Here is a 12794-nt window from a genome sequence, read left to right as displayed (position 1 = left end):
GTCCGTTGACGAGGAGTGTCGGAGTTACAAACCAATTGACAACGCCGCCCCGAATCTTCTCGCCCGTCAAAAGGCCAAAGGAGTCTGGGATGTTGTCAACCCCTTTCGCCCTCTAAACCACCTCGGTAAGAGAAAGGTGGGATACCTCTACCGCAAAAGCTCTGGGTTCTAAAACGAAATACGGGCTACCAACGCCCACATGACCTCTTAAATCGGGAGGTTAACCGATGTCATCCTGACTGACCGAACGTATGGAACTCTCCATCCTTCGAATGGGAGCGCGGTTGAAGGAGAGGTAGCCGAGGGACTCACAAATGATGACCCCCTTGCGGCACTTGGACTCCCCAAGGACTCCAAAGACTTACAGGACAAGCTCAACAAGAGCTGATCCTAATGCATAGTGACTGGCTCCAACGTGGAGTCCTAGCTGACTAGAACAGAGACGTTCAGTCACTTCAGCAGGTCCCACGTCGGACTCGCCCTGAAAGAGCTGAGCCGCATGAAGGAAGAAATCTTCAACTGGGTAAAAATCGAACTCGGGGATGGAGGACAAAGACCCACAAATCAATACAAACTATCAAAGATCATCCACGAGTAATTCATGTTTAGCGTGCTGGCTATGGAACTTCAAAAATAGTTCAAGAGCCCCCGAATCGACAAATATGACGGATCCACTGACCCAATGGATCATGCCATGTCTTACCATGATGCAATGAGGCAAGCTGAGTACAATGATGTCGTGCAATGCCGGGGCTTCTCAGGAACGCTCGTAGGCCCTGCACTGCAATGGTTCCAAAATATGCCTCTGTATTTCGTCGCAAGTTATTAAGACCTTGCTCGCAAGTTTGTCGACCAGTTCCATTACTCATCCGTCAATTAGAGGACGGAAACCCATCTCATGTCTGTGAGGCATAAACCTGAACAAAGACCTATATTCGTACGTGACTCGCTTAACTATAGATCGACTAAAGGTGCCTAACTGCAATGAAAGTATGGCCCTGTGGGCACGCTCCAACGAAATCAGAGACAGAAGGCTCGTCCGTTCCTAGGGGAGTTTCCGGCTCAAACCATGACCGATCTTACGACCCAGATCCAGCGACATATAGTAGGAGAATAGTTGCTCGAACTCAATTCCTAAGCAAAAAGTGTGTCAAGTTGTCTCGTAGGCACAAGGGCAAGTCATCTGAACGATCCATGACTGGGATGTTTATGCTGAACGCACGCACTAAGCGTGGTAACAATTATATAGATGCAAGCGCACACCTGTCAGAGTAATATAAAATGGATGGAGTATCCAAGTATCGATCCTCAAGGACTTCTAAACAATTTCCAAACTCTGAAGTTTTAAAGAATAGTGAATGTTGAAATGAGTGATTCTTGTAAAATGGGAAGTGGTCACAAATAATGGTTTTGGATTTGGGATTTGGACTTATAATAATAAAACCTAGCCCGATTTACTTCAAGTTAGCCAACAAAGAATCAAGGACATGCTAAGGATAATATGCAATTTACTTTAGAAACTAACGACTACGCTTCTCACTTTACTTATGTCTAAGCAAGTTCAAAGTCCTAAGACATTCCCTAATATGTCTATTATGAGATATATCTTAGTTTTAGGATGGAAATAGTCGCAACCTCGGGTTAAGGTCCTATGTCTAGGCTACTTAAGCGGAACCCTTATGTCTAAGGCGCTCCTCTCCTCGGTTTAACCACTCAACAATGCAAATAAGCAACCTTTTCAGTATTGACTTGTTAAGACTTACAGTGGCCTTCTCTAAATCCTAACTTTTTGCGAAAACATGTTGAGCAATGAATGGAAAGCAAAAACACTACTTCTTAGCAACCCTTTTTAGACATAAAAGGCTAACTATCCATAACCGGGCTAGAGACGGGAATTTAGAAAGACATATTGAAGAAAATACAGCAAGTAAAATGGTTGAATGTGGAATGCATGTGTGAAAAACAAAAGTTAACTAATGGAGAGTTTTTATCGGGATTGAGAGCTTCGCCCTTCTCTTTCAAGCAAGGGAGAGTGTCACGTGCTCTTTCCTCCAAAACACAACTCTCTTAACTAAAAATAAAGCAAAGGCAAAGAGAAGATAAGCAAAGTGCTAGATTTTTATATATTTGAATAAGTAGAAAATGACTAAGTACAAATGGAAACAAAACAAGCTCAATAAAGGAATGTAAAGTGCTCGGGATTTAAAAACCAAAAGTAACTAATGAAAGCAACTCAAAAGTACTTAGAAAGCAACAAAGAAACACTAAAAATGATCAAGAGAAGGAAGCAAGGCTTGATCATTTTGGTGGAGAAGTTGCTGGAATTTATAGCTGTGCAGAATTGGTTAGGTAGGTCTTAAAACGATGGTGAATCACCCATTTCCAACTCTTTTGACTGACCAAATCGTGCTCAAACTGATAGTGGAACACTTCTTCTACACGTATGCATCGGTTGGAACCACCAAAACGCATTGGAAGACGCGTTTCATTAAGGGCAAAGTTGGAAGAAAAACAGTTTTTCTGCAGGCTTCCCAGGCGCCTGGCGCCTCCCATGATGGTTTTTCCGTCTTTTTGCTTCTTTTGATTAATTTGCACTCCCAAATGGTCCTAAAATGTCATAAATACAATATAAGCCAACCACAAACCATAATATATGAATTTTGCATGAATTGGAACTCAAACGATCGAGAAAAATCCGAAACAAAGCTGAAACATTGTAAAAACAGCATCTAAAACCTTCTTTTTACGCATGTAAACAAGCGTAATCAATCCACGCCCACCAAGAAGGAATTCGACCCGACCCGATCCTACTCCAAACCGCATCGACTGCCCAAATTTGAAAAGGGCACTCCTACGCATATCCAGTGCACCACATACTCACGTGAATCGACAAAACACTTGTCGACAGCCTGCTTCAGTGGTTGGAGAACGAATAGAGAATGATTCCGTCAATAAAGACAAAATCAAATATTCCAAGTTCCACCGGTACTATTGATACGACACGGTCGACTGTCACGATCTCAAGGATCAAGTCGAGTCCCTGGCTAAAGCCTAAGAAATATAATGGTAGTCAAAACTGTCTAAAGCCTAAGTCCCCTAAAAAGGTCAAACAACCCCAAGCCATCTTAACTGCAATAGCAACCAAGCCCGGACTCCTCATAACGTTCGAAGATGGAGAAGCCAGCATTCAGCTTCAGTCATACAATGACCCGCTCGTGATAGCCATGGAAATTGACCAAGTTCCAACGCACCGAGTACTGGTGGATGGTGGATGGTCAGCCAATATTCTCCCGATGGAGGTGCTGTGAACCATCGGATGGGATTCCACCAAACTAAAAAGTTGCCCTTATACGCTGGTTGGTTTATTGGGTGAGAAAGTCTACCCCAAGGGGAGCATCGAACTATCGTTAACTCTAGAGGAGGGTAAGGGAGCCGTTACTATAGTCAAGGAGTTCGTGGTAATCGACAGTCCCTCTACATACAATGCCATCCTGGGGCAACCGACTATACACAACTTCTGAGTCGTCCCTTCCACTTACCTTTTGTGTAGTTTGCATATAATAAAGTTGTACATAGCACCACTCATTGTTCACCATTTGAGGTGGTTTATGGCTTTAATCCTCTAACTCCTTTAGATTTAATAGCTTTGCCACCTAATATGTTTACAAGTGATGCAGCTTTGTCTAAAGCCGAATACATCAAAACATTACACAAAGAGATCAAGGAACGGATTGAGAACAAAAATCGAAAGCTAGTAGGTCGCAAGAACCAAGGGAGAAAGAAAGTTATTTTTAACCTAGGTGATTCGGTTTGGGTTCATTTACGAAAGGAACGGTTTCCATATCAGAGGAAGTCAAAACTTCAACCGAGAGGAGATGGTCCCTTTCAAGTGTTTGAACGAATCAGTGACAATGCGTACAAACTGGATCTTCGAGGTGTGTATAATGTAAGTTCTACTTTTAATGTGTTTGATTTGACTCCTTTTGATGTAAGAAATGAAGACCTTGATTTGGGGACAAATCCTTTTAAAGAAATGGGGATGATGCAAATCCAACTACAGATCTATTGAATGTACCCGAGGGAGCAATTACAAGAACCAAAGCAAAGAAGAATCAAGAGGCTTTCATATTACATCATAAAAGGCTAGCTAATCCACACGAGGAGACGAAGATTTATGAGGCCAAAATTCTTTACAATGTTACTTTAATGAGTCAAGAAGAGAATGGAGCAAAGATGGCACGGAAAAGTTCTCTATCTTAAGAGATGGCACGGAGGACAAAAAAAGTGTGCAGATTTGTGAACAGGTGCCTTTGCAGATTGCACCTCTTGGGAGTTTGTGATGTCAAAGCTTGTCAAATCTCATCCAAACGTAAAGCGCCTCCTAAATGTGATTTCCAAGACAATTTAAAGCAATTCTACGTTTTTGGATTCGCATTTAGTTGTCTAGTTTGATGTGCAATGAAGTTTTAATTTGCATGTCTTATTTTCTTCAATTTGCATTAAATAGGATTTTGGAAGACTTGTGTTATTCCTTTGTTGAACGACCCTTTGGCCCATTTAAAGGCTTGTAATCACCTTGTTTTGGCAGATTTAACATATTGAAATTCAAGAACTTTTGTTCATTAACACATTTGGTGTTACTTCTTTCAAATCTTGCTTTAGGTTTGATGTTAAACCGATTCATTGGATTAGTCTCGATCAAGCTAATTCTGGAGTGAGTCGTCTTAGGATCTAGGAGTGACCATCGTAGATTGTAAGTCCGATCTTTGAGTGATTCATCTTCTAACCTTACTCTTGGTTGGAATCATTCGGTAAGTTAGTTGTTTTTGTGAGAGTTTGCAAGGATCCTAGAATTACCTCTAACTTTGTAAACCCGAGAAACATTGGCGCTTATCATACTCTGAGTTCCATGCTCGGCCTCGTGTCGCGGTGCAGCCTCGCTACGGAAGGTGTTTGCATGGTTCAATATCGAGGTGAATGGAGATAGTATTCATAGTAAGTGGGAGAAGAACTTGTGACAACACATCCTACGGTTTCCAGCATTGGTTTGCACCGTGAGATTTCATATATGACTTGCGTGTCGTCCTGGTGCGATCGTCCCTACGGAGGGTCCATTGTATGGAATCAAAATCAAGGCAAACTTTATAAATGGATGAGAGTTTCTTAGTTTTGCTCAAATATTTTCTTTCCCTACGGCGGGATTATTGGGGCGGACCTGTAAGGACCGAAAATGGTGGGTCACACTTACAGGGAGTTGTTAAGTTAGTTAGCAATTCCCTGACTAGATAAATGATGACTAAAGGTTATAGGAATAAGAGTTATTCTGGTGTAAGATTTATTTGAGAACGTCTCAATTCAGTAAAGGGGTAGTTGTCTACCCTACGGTAGCTGTTGCTTTAAATCACTGAAGCATCTTTGCAAAACAATTTTTTAGGGTACCTAATTACTTTTGCTAAAATTTTATTGGGTTTAAAGGATAATGCATGAAATTAATATAGGTTTGTTTTATTTGTAGCATGTCTACTTCTATAATTGCTTTGTTAGCCGCTGAAAAACTTAACGACGAGAATTACAAACAATGGAAATCGAACCTAAACACTATACTAGTGATAAATGATCTTAGGTTCGTCTTGCAAGAGGATTGTCCTCAAGTTCTTGTGCTTAACGCCACTATGGCGGTGCACAACGTCTATGATCGATGGATCAAGGCCAATGACAAGGCTAAGGTCTACATCTTGGCGAGCATATCTGATGTGCTTGCTAAGAAGCATGAGGACACGGTCACCGCTAAGAAGACCATGGACTCGCTGCAGAGCATGTTTGGACAATCGTCCTCACAGGCTCGACATGAAGCCCTTAAGTTCATTTACAACTCCCGCGTGAAGGAGGGTTCCTCAGTGCGAGAACATGTTCTCAACCTGATGGTCCACTTCAACGTGGCAGAGTTGAATGGGGCTGTCATAGACGAGCAATGTCAGGTCAGCGTCATTTTGGAATCTCTTTCGAAGAGTTTCCTGCCATTCCACAGTAATGTGGTTATGAATAAGCTAGAGTATACTCTCACCACGCTCTTAAACAAGCTGCAGACCTACCAGTCTCTTCTGAAAAATAAGAGACAAGAAGGGGAGGCAAACGTTGCCATCTCAAAGAGGTTCCACCGAGTTTCATCCTCTGGAACCAAGACTGCACCCTCTTCTTCTGGAAGTAAGACTTTCAAGAAGAAGAAGGCTGCTGTTAAGGAGTCCAAACCTGACTCGCTGATGTCGCTGCAAAGAAAGGCAGTGTCAAGGCTGCAGATAAAGGAAAATGTTTCCACTGCAACGTAAACAGGCATTGGAAGTGCAATTGCCCAAAATACGTGGCCAAGAAGAAGAAAGCCAATGATGGTAAATATGATTTACTTGTTTTGGAAACATGTTTAGTGGAGAATGATGACTCTGCCTAGATATTAGATTCAGGAGCCATTAATCACGTTTGTTCTTCTTTTCAGGGAATTAGTTCCTAGAGGCAACTTAGAGCTGGAGAGATGACTCTCAATGTCGGAATGGGAGAGTCGTCTCAGCTATGGCGGTAGGGGAGCTCAAGTTGTTTACGAACAAGAATTTGTATATATTATTAGATAATGTGTACGTAGTTCCAAAAATCAAAAGGAACTTAATTTCAATTTCTTGTTTGTTAGAACATTTGTATTCCATTTCTTTTCAACTAAATGAAGCGTTCATTTATAAAAATGGTGTAAATATTTGTTCTTGTAAGCTTGAGAACAACTTGTATGTACTAAGACCAACTATAACTGTAACACCCCAAGTCCCTCAGGTTAGTTAGTCTCGAATCAGGAGATTTTTTATTTAATATTAAATTCATTGTTAATTAAATTTATCTTTATTTATCAGGCTCTAAAAATCCAATTAAATTAATATTTACCGAACTCTATATGTTGGGTCTTGTTTTAAGGGGAATGGACTCATTCTTCTTGGGCTTTGATGGTTGGGCCTCCATTGAGGAAAAAAAATTGGTTTTAAAACAAAACAAAAGAAAAAAAATAATAAAAAAAACCCTATCCTTTCTTCTTCTTTATTCAACCAGCCATCCCCCACCCCCCGATTTCTTCTTCTCCATCTTCCCAACCCAGCAGCCCCTTGTTCTCGTTTTCCGGCAACTCCTAACGGCGGCGCGACATCGACGTGAGCGACCCGACGGCGACCCAACCTCCCTCCTCCGACGTTGTGCGACGTCACGGCGGTTCTGCGCACGGGTTCCACGAGCAGCGGTGGTGCAACTCTTGCGGCGTTCGAGCAGCGGCGGCCGGGCGCGACCTTGCGACGTTCGAGCAGCGACGGCCGGGCGCGACTCCCTTGGCGGCGTTTGAGCAACGGTGGCCGGCGACTCCCGGTGCTCCAACGGTGGCGCTTCGTAACGGGTACAGCGGCGGAGCGACCCCCCTCCTCACAGCGGCGCACGGCGAACGATGGTCCAGCAGCAGAATTTGTACGTTACAGCGGTGTTTAGGACGTTTGGCGATGGCCCACATCCGTTCGAAGCTCAATTAAGGCTACCCACACCTTGGCGAGTTAGATCTAGGTGACCCACATATATACGAAGTCGGTTTTGGTGGTAATGCGTCATTCGAACCCTTTTAGAGTTAATTTCGAAGGATAAATAAAATGCGTAACGTGCTGTATTTTCTGTTTTGGTGTGCTTAGGGTGAGGTCGACGCAAAACTTAAGAGCACGGTTGTGGGTAAGTAGACAAGGGGCGTGTGCGTGTGTTAATGTATGCTCGATGGTCTCTAACGTGCTGATTTTTGTGATATTTAATGCTAATTTTGTGATGTCATTGTGCTAAATAATCTTCGTTGTGGTAGTCGATATACTTGGAATGGTGTTGGGTATTTGTCGATGAAAAGTGGTGAGTCTTCTGCCTTGCTAAATTGTGAGTATTGTTGTGGTAATGTTTGTTGCCTGGATATGTATGTTTTGTTAGGTGTGTTTAGTAAGCTATTATCCTTAATAATACTTATTAAATACTGATGTTGGATATTAAGCATGATTGGATTGTCATTTCGTTATTAGAAAGTTGATAAAGTTGTGAAAGTATGTTGAACTGTACTTATGAGTTGAAAGATGCAGGGTTAGTGGTAAAAGAAAATATATAGTAAGACTCTGGTGAAAGATAGAATTTTTGGAAGGAGTGAAGGGGTGAGTGTCAGTGCCTCGGGTATAAATGGTCGGGGGCTGATACGTCACTAACGGAGTATCGAGGCCTCGGGTATAAATGGTCGAGGGTCGATACGAGGAGTCCTTTGGAGGAAAGACTATTGGGGCCTTGGGTACAAATGGTCAAGGGCCAATAGATGGTGAAGTCATTGAGGCCTCGGGTATAAATGGTCAAGGGCCGATGCAGTAGGGTCGGGGCTCTGGGTATAAATGGTCAGGGGCCGACTCTACTCGGAAGGATAACAGTGGAAGGTTAGGATAGCTGTGATGAACGTAAAGGTATTTGAGATGTTAGGGGGTCTAAAGGTTGCTTGTTAACATGTTTTCATAGTTGTGGTTGTCACTAAATTTTATGGAATGTGTTATGTTTGAATGCATAATGTGTTGAGAAGCATAACTATGAATTTTTCATGATATGGTTGAGCATGATGTGTGCGTGTGTTGACGAGGGCTACTTACGGAGTATATTATATATACTCACCCCCCCCCCCCTAAATTGTTTGTTTCAGGTGAAGGACTTGGTGATAGGACGAAGGAGACATGACGAGCAGGGACCATAGGTTGTTTAGTCAGTCTTGCTTAGTTTAAGTGATTGGATAAGACCTTATGTTATGGTCAATAAACTTTTGTCGTTTCTGAATAATTGGGAGGTTCCCCCTTTGTTGTTAATTTCATTTCGAGAACAGGTAACTATCTTAGTTCTATTCCATTCATTGAGTTTTGCCTAGTTTGATTAATAAACTTGTCTTGTGGGGTGGTCCACGAATGTTGTTGAATGCTACTCTGTGAGGTTGATTTATTGTTGAATTGATGAGAATTGGGACTTCATATATATATACTTGTTTGCATAAGGGGTTGGCATGTCGTATTTGGGAGTTAAGTTAAGTAGTTGGGTAGTTAACGTGACCTAGAAGCGTGTCGGAAATTCTGGGTCGTTACAATTGGTATCAGAGCGGAGTTTTTCCTGTAGGCTGTCCTAGAATCTAGGTCGTTAGTGTATGGTCCTTGTCAGTCTCCTCGTCATCACCAGGTACGCTTACTAGTGCTGTTGCTCGATCATGAATGTTTTACATTGCTTATGGTTGAGATATTATTCTTGACTGATATTAGATAGGTCGGCGTGTTTTCCTTGGTCCATTATATAGACTTTGCTTGAATTTTGCACTTGTGTTGTGCCTCGGTTAATGAGTAATGACCTCGGTGCTCTGTTCTCTGTTCCTTTAGACAATGGCTTTTCGACGGAACACGAGAGCTCACAAGTACGAGGATCTGAATCCTAGGGGTGAGGAAGCGGCGGATCCAAATGTTCCCCCAGCAGTTCCTGAAGGGGTAGCACCCCAGTCTCTCAGGCAGCACCTCAGGGAGTTCCCCAGGTGAATCCCCAGGTGGCGTTACTAGCTGAGGCATTGCAAGTATTGCTGGATAATGCGAATGGAGCCGGTGGAGCTCAGGTGTAGCAGCCTCGCCGGGCACAGATTCAACAAGAGGAGGTTCAGTTTATCAGGGCTTTCAAACGCTTTGGACCACCCGTTTTCAACGGGGTGAGTGAGAAGCCTACTGCGGCCGAAGAATGGGTCAGGGAGTTGGAAGCCCTTTATGTGTATCTGGGGTGCTCCGACGATTTCAAGGTCCGGGGAGCAGTGTTTATGCTTCGGGGAGAAGCAGTAAATTGGTGGGAGTCGGTGGCAGCAGCGGAGGATCACGCCAACGTACCCATCACATGGGCGAGGTTTAAGGACCTACTCTATGAGTACTATTTCCCCGTGACTGTCAGGAATGAAAAACGGGCAGAGTTTCTCCGTCTCACTCAAGGGAGCCTAACTGTGGCCCAATACGAGAGGAAATTCACTGAGCTGTCCCGTTTTGGAATGCAATATATTCCTACTGAACAATTAAAGATTGACAAGTTCATTGACGGTTTGCGTAGGGAGATCAAGGGGCTACTTGTTCTCAAGGAACCAACTACTTATGCAGCGGCGGTCAGGTGTGCGTTGGTTATGGACAAATGTCTCGAGGAGCCCCAGTCTCAGCAGGTGATGGGCTCCAACTCGGGGGTCAAGAGGAAATTTGCATCGTTCTCCTCTAGTCAACCCACAAAAGGACACCAGCATCTTATGCAAAGGCAGACTGCTTCTTCGGTGTGCCCCTCTTGTAAGAAGAGCCATGCTGGACCATGTTGGGCGGGAAAAAGAATTTGTTACAGGTGCCAGAAGGAAGGACATTTCGCAAGGGAGTGTCCGATGACCGGCTCGAATACCCAAGCTTTAGGCCAGAGGATCCCTGCGACAGCGGCAACTCAATGTGGGACCCACAGGGCGCGCGACTTCGCTCTCACTAGGGGAGATGTTGAGCATGCCGAGGCGGTGGTCACAGGTACCTTCTCTTTGCGAGTTTTAAGCTGTGTGTATATGCTTGTGTTTTATTGCATGCGTGTTATTTTGCAGGGACTGTTTTAGTGCTTAGTATGCCTGCTTACGCATTATTTGACTCTGGATCTAGTCATTCTTTCATTGCATCTACCTTTGTTCGACATGCGGACCTAGAGCTAGAATCGTTAGGCTTTTTGTTGTCGGTATCCACACCGTCAAGATCTGTGTTGGTCACTAGTCAAATGGTGAAAGGAGGCCAACTCTTTTTCGATGGTCAGACCTTGAAGGTGAAATTAATCCAACTGGACATGCAGGATTTCGATGTGATACTAGGCATGGATTGGTTAGCTACCAACCGGGCTAAAATTGATTGCTCGAAGAAGGAAGTTAGCTTTCGCCTGCCCTCCGGACAAAACTTTACCTTTAAAGGGTGGTGCCGGTACTGAAAGCCAGCCATCTTCTCCAGCGTGGTGCCTGGGCCTATTTGGCTAGCGTTGTGGATGCTAGGAAGGTTGTGCCGAGCATCGAGGCGGTTCGTGTGGTTAATGAGTTCACTGACGTGTTCCCTGAGAACCTCCCCGGCTTGCCTCCGTCTCGCGAAGTGGACTTTTGTATAGAGTTGCTGCCAGGGACGACTCCCATCTCGAAAGCACCTTATCGCATGGCTCCGGCAGAGTTGAAAGAGCTGATGCTACAGTTGGAAGAATTACTCGACAAGGGTTTCATCCGCCCAAGCGTGTCCCATTCGGGTGCACCCGTGCTCTTTGTTAAGAAGAAAGACGGTTCTATGCAGCTTTGTATAGATTAAAAAGAACTAAACAAAGTTACAGTTAAGAATAAGTATCCCCTACCACGGATCGATGACCTTTTTGATCAGCTTCAGGGAGCGAAAGTGTTCTCGAAGATAGACTTGCGTTCGGGGTACCACCAGTTAAGGATAGAGGAGGCCGACATTCCAAAGACAGCGTTCAGAACCAGGTATGGGCACTATGAGTTTATCGTGATGTCATTTGGACTCACAAATGCTCCGGCAGCCTTTATGGAGCTAATGAATTGGGTCTTTAAGGATTATTTAGATTCATTCGTCATTGTGTTTATCGATGACATCCTGATATACTCCAAGACTGAGCAGTGTCACAAGGAGCACCTCAGATAGGTTTTGACCACATTACGAGAAAACAAGTTGTATGCAAAGTTTTCAAAGTGTGAGTACTGGCTAAACAAAGTGGCTTTCCTAGGTCACATAGTCACCAGGGAGGGTATTGCAGTAGACCCCGCCAAGGTAGAGGCAGTTAGCAATTGGCCAAGACCTAGTTCAGTTACAGAGGTTCGTAGTTTCCTCGGCTTGGCTGGCTACTACAGGAAGTTCATCCAGAATTTCTCTCGGATAGCGGCACCGTTGACGCAGTTGACTCGTAAGAATGCTACCTTCACTTGGAGTAGCGAGTGTGAGGAGACCTTCCAAGAACTAAAGAAGCGTTTGGTGTCTGCACTGGTGTTAACTGTCCCGATGGGACGGGAGGCTTGGTGGTTTATAGCGACGCCTCGTGAAAGGGCTTGGGATGTGTGCTGATGCAACATGGGAAAGTTATAGCTTATGCCTCTCGACAACTGAAGGTGCATGAGCTTAACTACCCCACGCACAACATAGAACTAGTAGCAGTTGTCTTCGCCTTAAAGTTGTGGAGACACTACCTTTACGGAGAAAGAATTCAGGTCTCCACGGATCATCAGAGTTTGAAGTACCTTTTCACTCAGAAGAAGCTTAATTTAAGACAGAGACGGTGGCTAGAGTTGGTGAAGGATTATGATTGTGAGATTAGTTACCATCCAGATAAAGAAAATGTGGTGGCCGATGCTCTTAGTAGAAGGGCGGCAAGTGTGGCATCTCTTGTAACGGTCTGCAGTCCAATACACAGCGAGTTGGAACGCTTGGAGGTGGAGCTGACGGTGGATGATGTCTCCGCGTTGTTGGCTCGACTCTCAGTGGAACCTAGCCTGAGACAGAGGATCATTGTTGCCCAAAAGGAAGACCCTAGCTTGGCCAAAGGCTTTAGTATGGTGGGCCATGGGGATTTCACTCTCTCGGGTGAGGCAGCTTTGCTTTTTCGCGGAAGGTTATGTGTGCCAAAAGATTATTCTTTGAGGAAGGACTTACTGGGAGAGGCACACAATACTCCCTACTCGGTCCATCCAGGAAGTACCAAAA

The 12794-nt window shown here is 44.1% G+C and overlaps 1 protein-coding gene across 1 annotated transcript; it reads left to right on the top strand.

Annotated features, from left to right (window-relative positions):
- Positions 1-9443: 9443 nt before the first annotated feature.
- Positions 9444-12158, top strand: LOC111023858 (uncharacterized). The gene is made up of 6 exons (XM_088126247.1): positions 9444-9545; positions 9674-10589; positions 10661-10928; positions 11015-11367; positions 11463-11563; positions 11781-12158. The coding sequence occupies exons 1-6, from the start codon at positions 9444-9446 to the stop codon at positions 12156-12158; spliced, it is 2118 nt and encodes a 705-aa protein (XP_087982373.1).
- The last annotated feature ends 636 nt before the right edge of the window (positions 12159-12794 follow it).

Source organism: Momordica charantia, assembly GCF_013281855.1.
Source record: "Momordica charantia cultivar OHB3-1 chromosome 7 unlocalized genomic scaffold, Mcharantia_2.0 BLBB01000007.1, whole genome shotgun sequence".
In the NCBI taxonomy this organism is placed as follows: Eukaryota; Viridiplantae; Streptophyta; class Magnoliopsida; order Cucurbitales; family Cucurbitaceae; genus Momordica; species Momordica charantia.
This window is presented reverse-complemented; position numbering and strand designations above follow the sequence as displayed.

Bases quoted from the DNA above. Each gene is read 5' to 3' on its own strand.
- LOC111023858 (XM_088126247.1), top strand. From the start codon at position 9,444: ATGGCTTTTCGACGGAACACGAGAGCTCACAAGTACGAGGATCTGAAT. The intron at 10,929-11,014 runs GTTAGCTACCAA...TTACCTTTAAAG, and splicing joins GTGATACTAGGCATGGATTG to GGTGGTGCCGGTACTGAAAG. The intron at 11,564-11,780 runs GTATGGGCACTA...TTGTATGCAAAG, and splicing joins AAGACAGCGTTCAGAACCAG to TTTTCAAAGTGTGAGTACTG.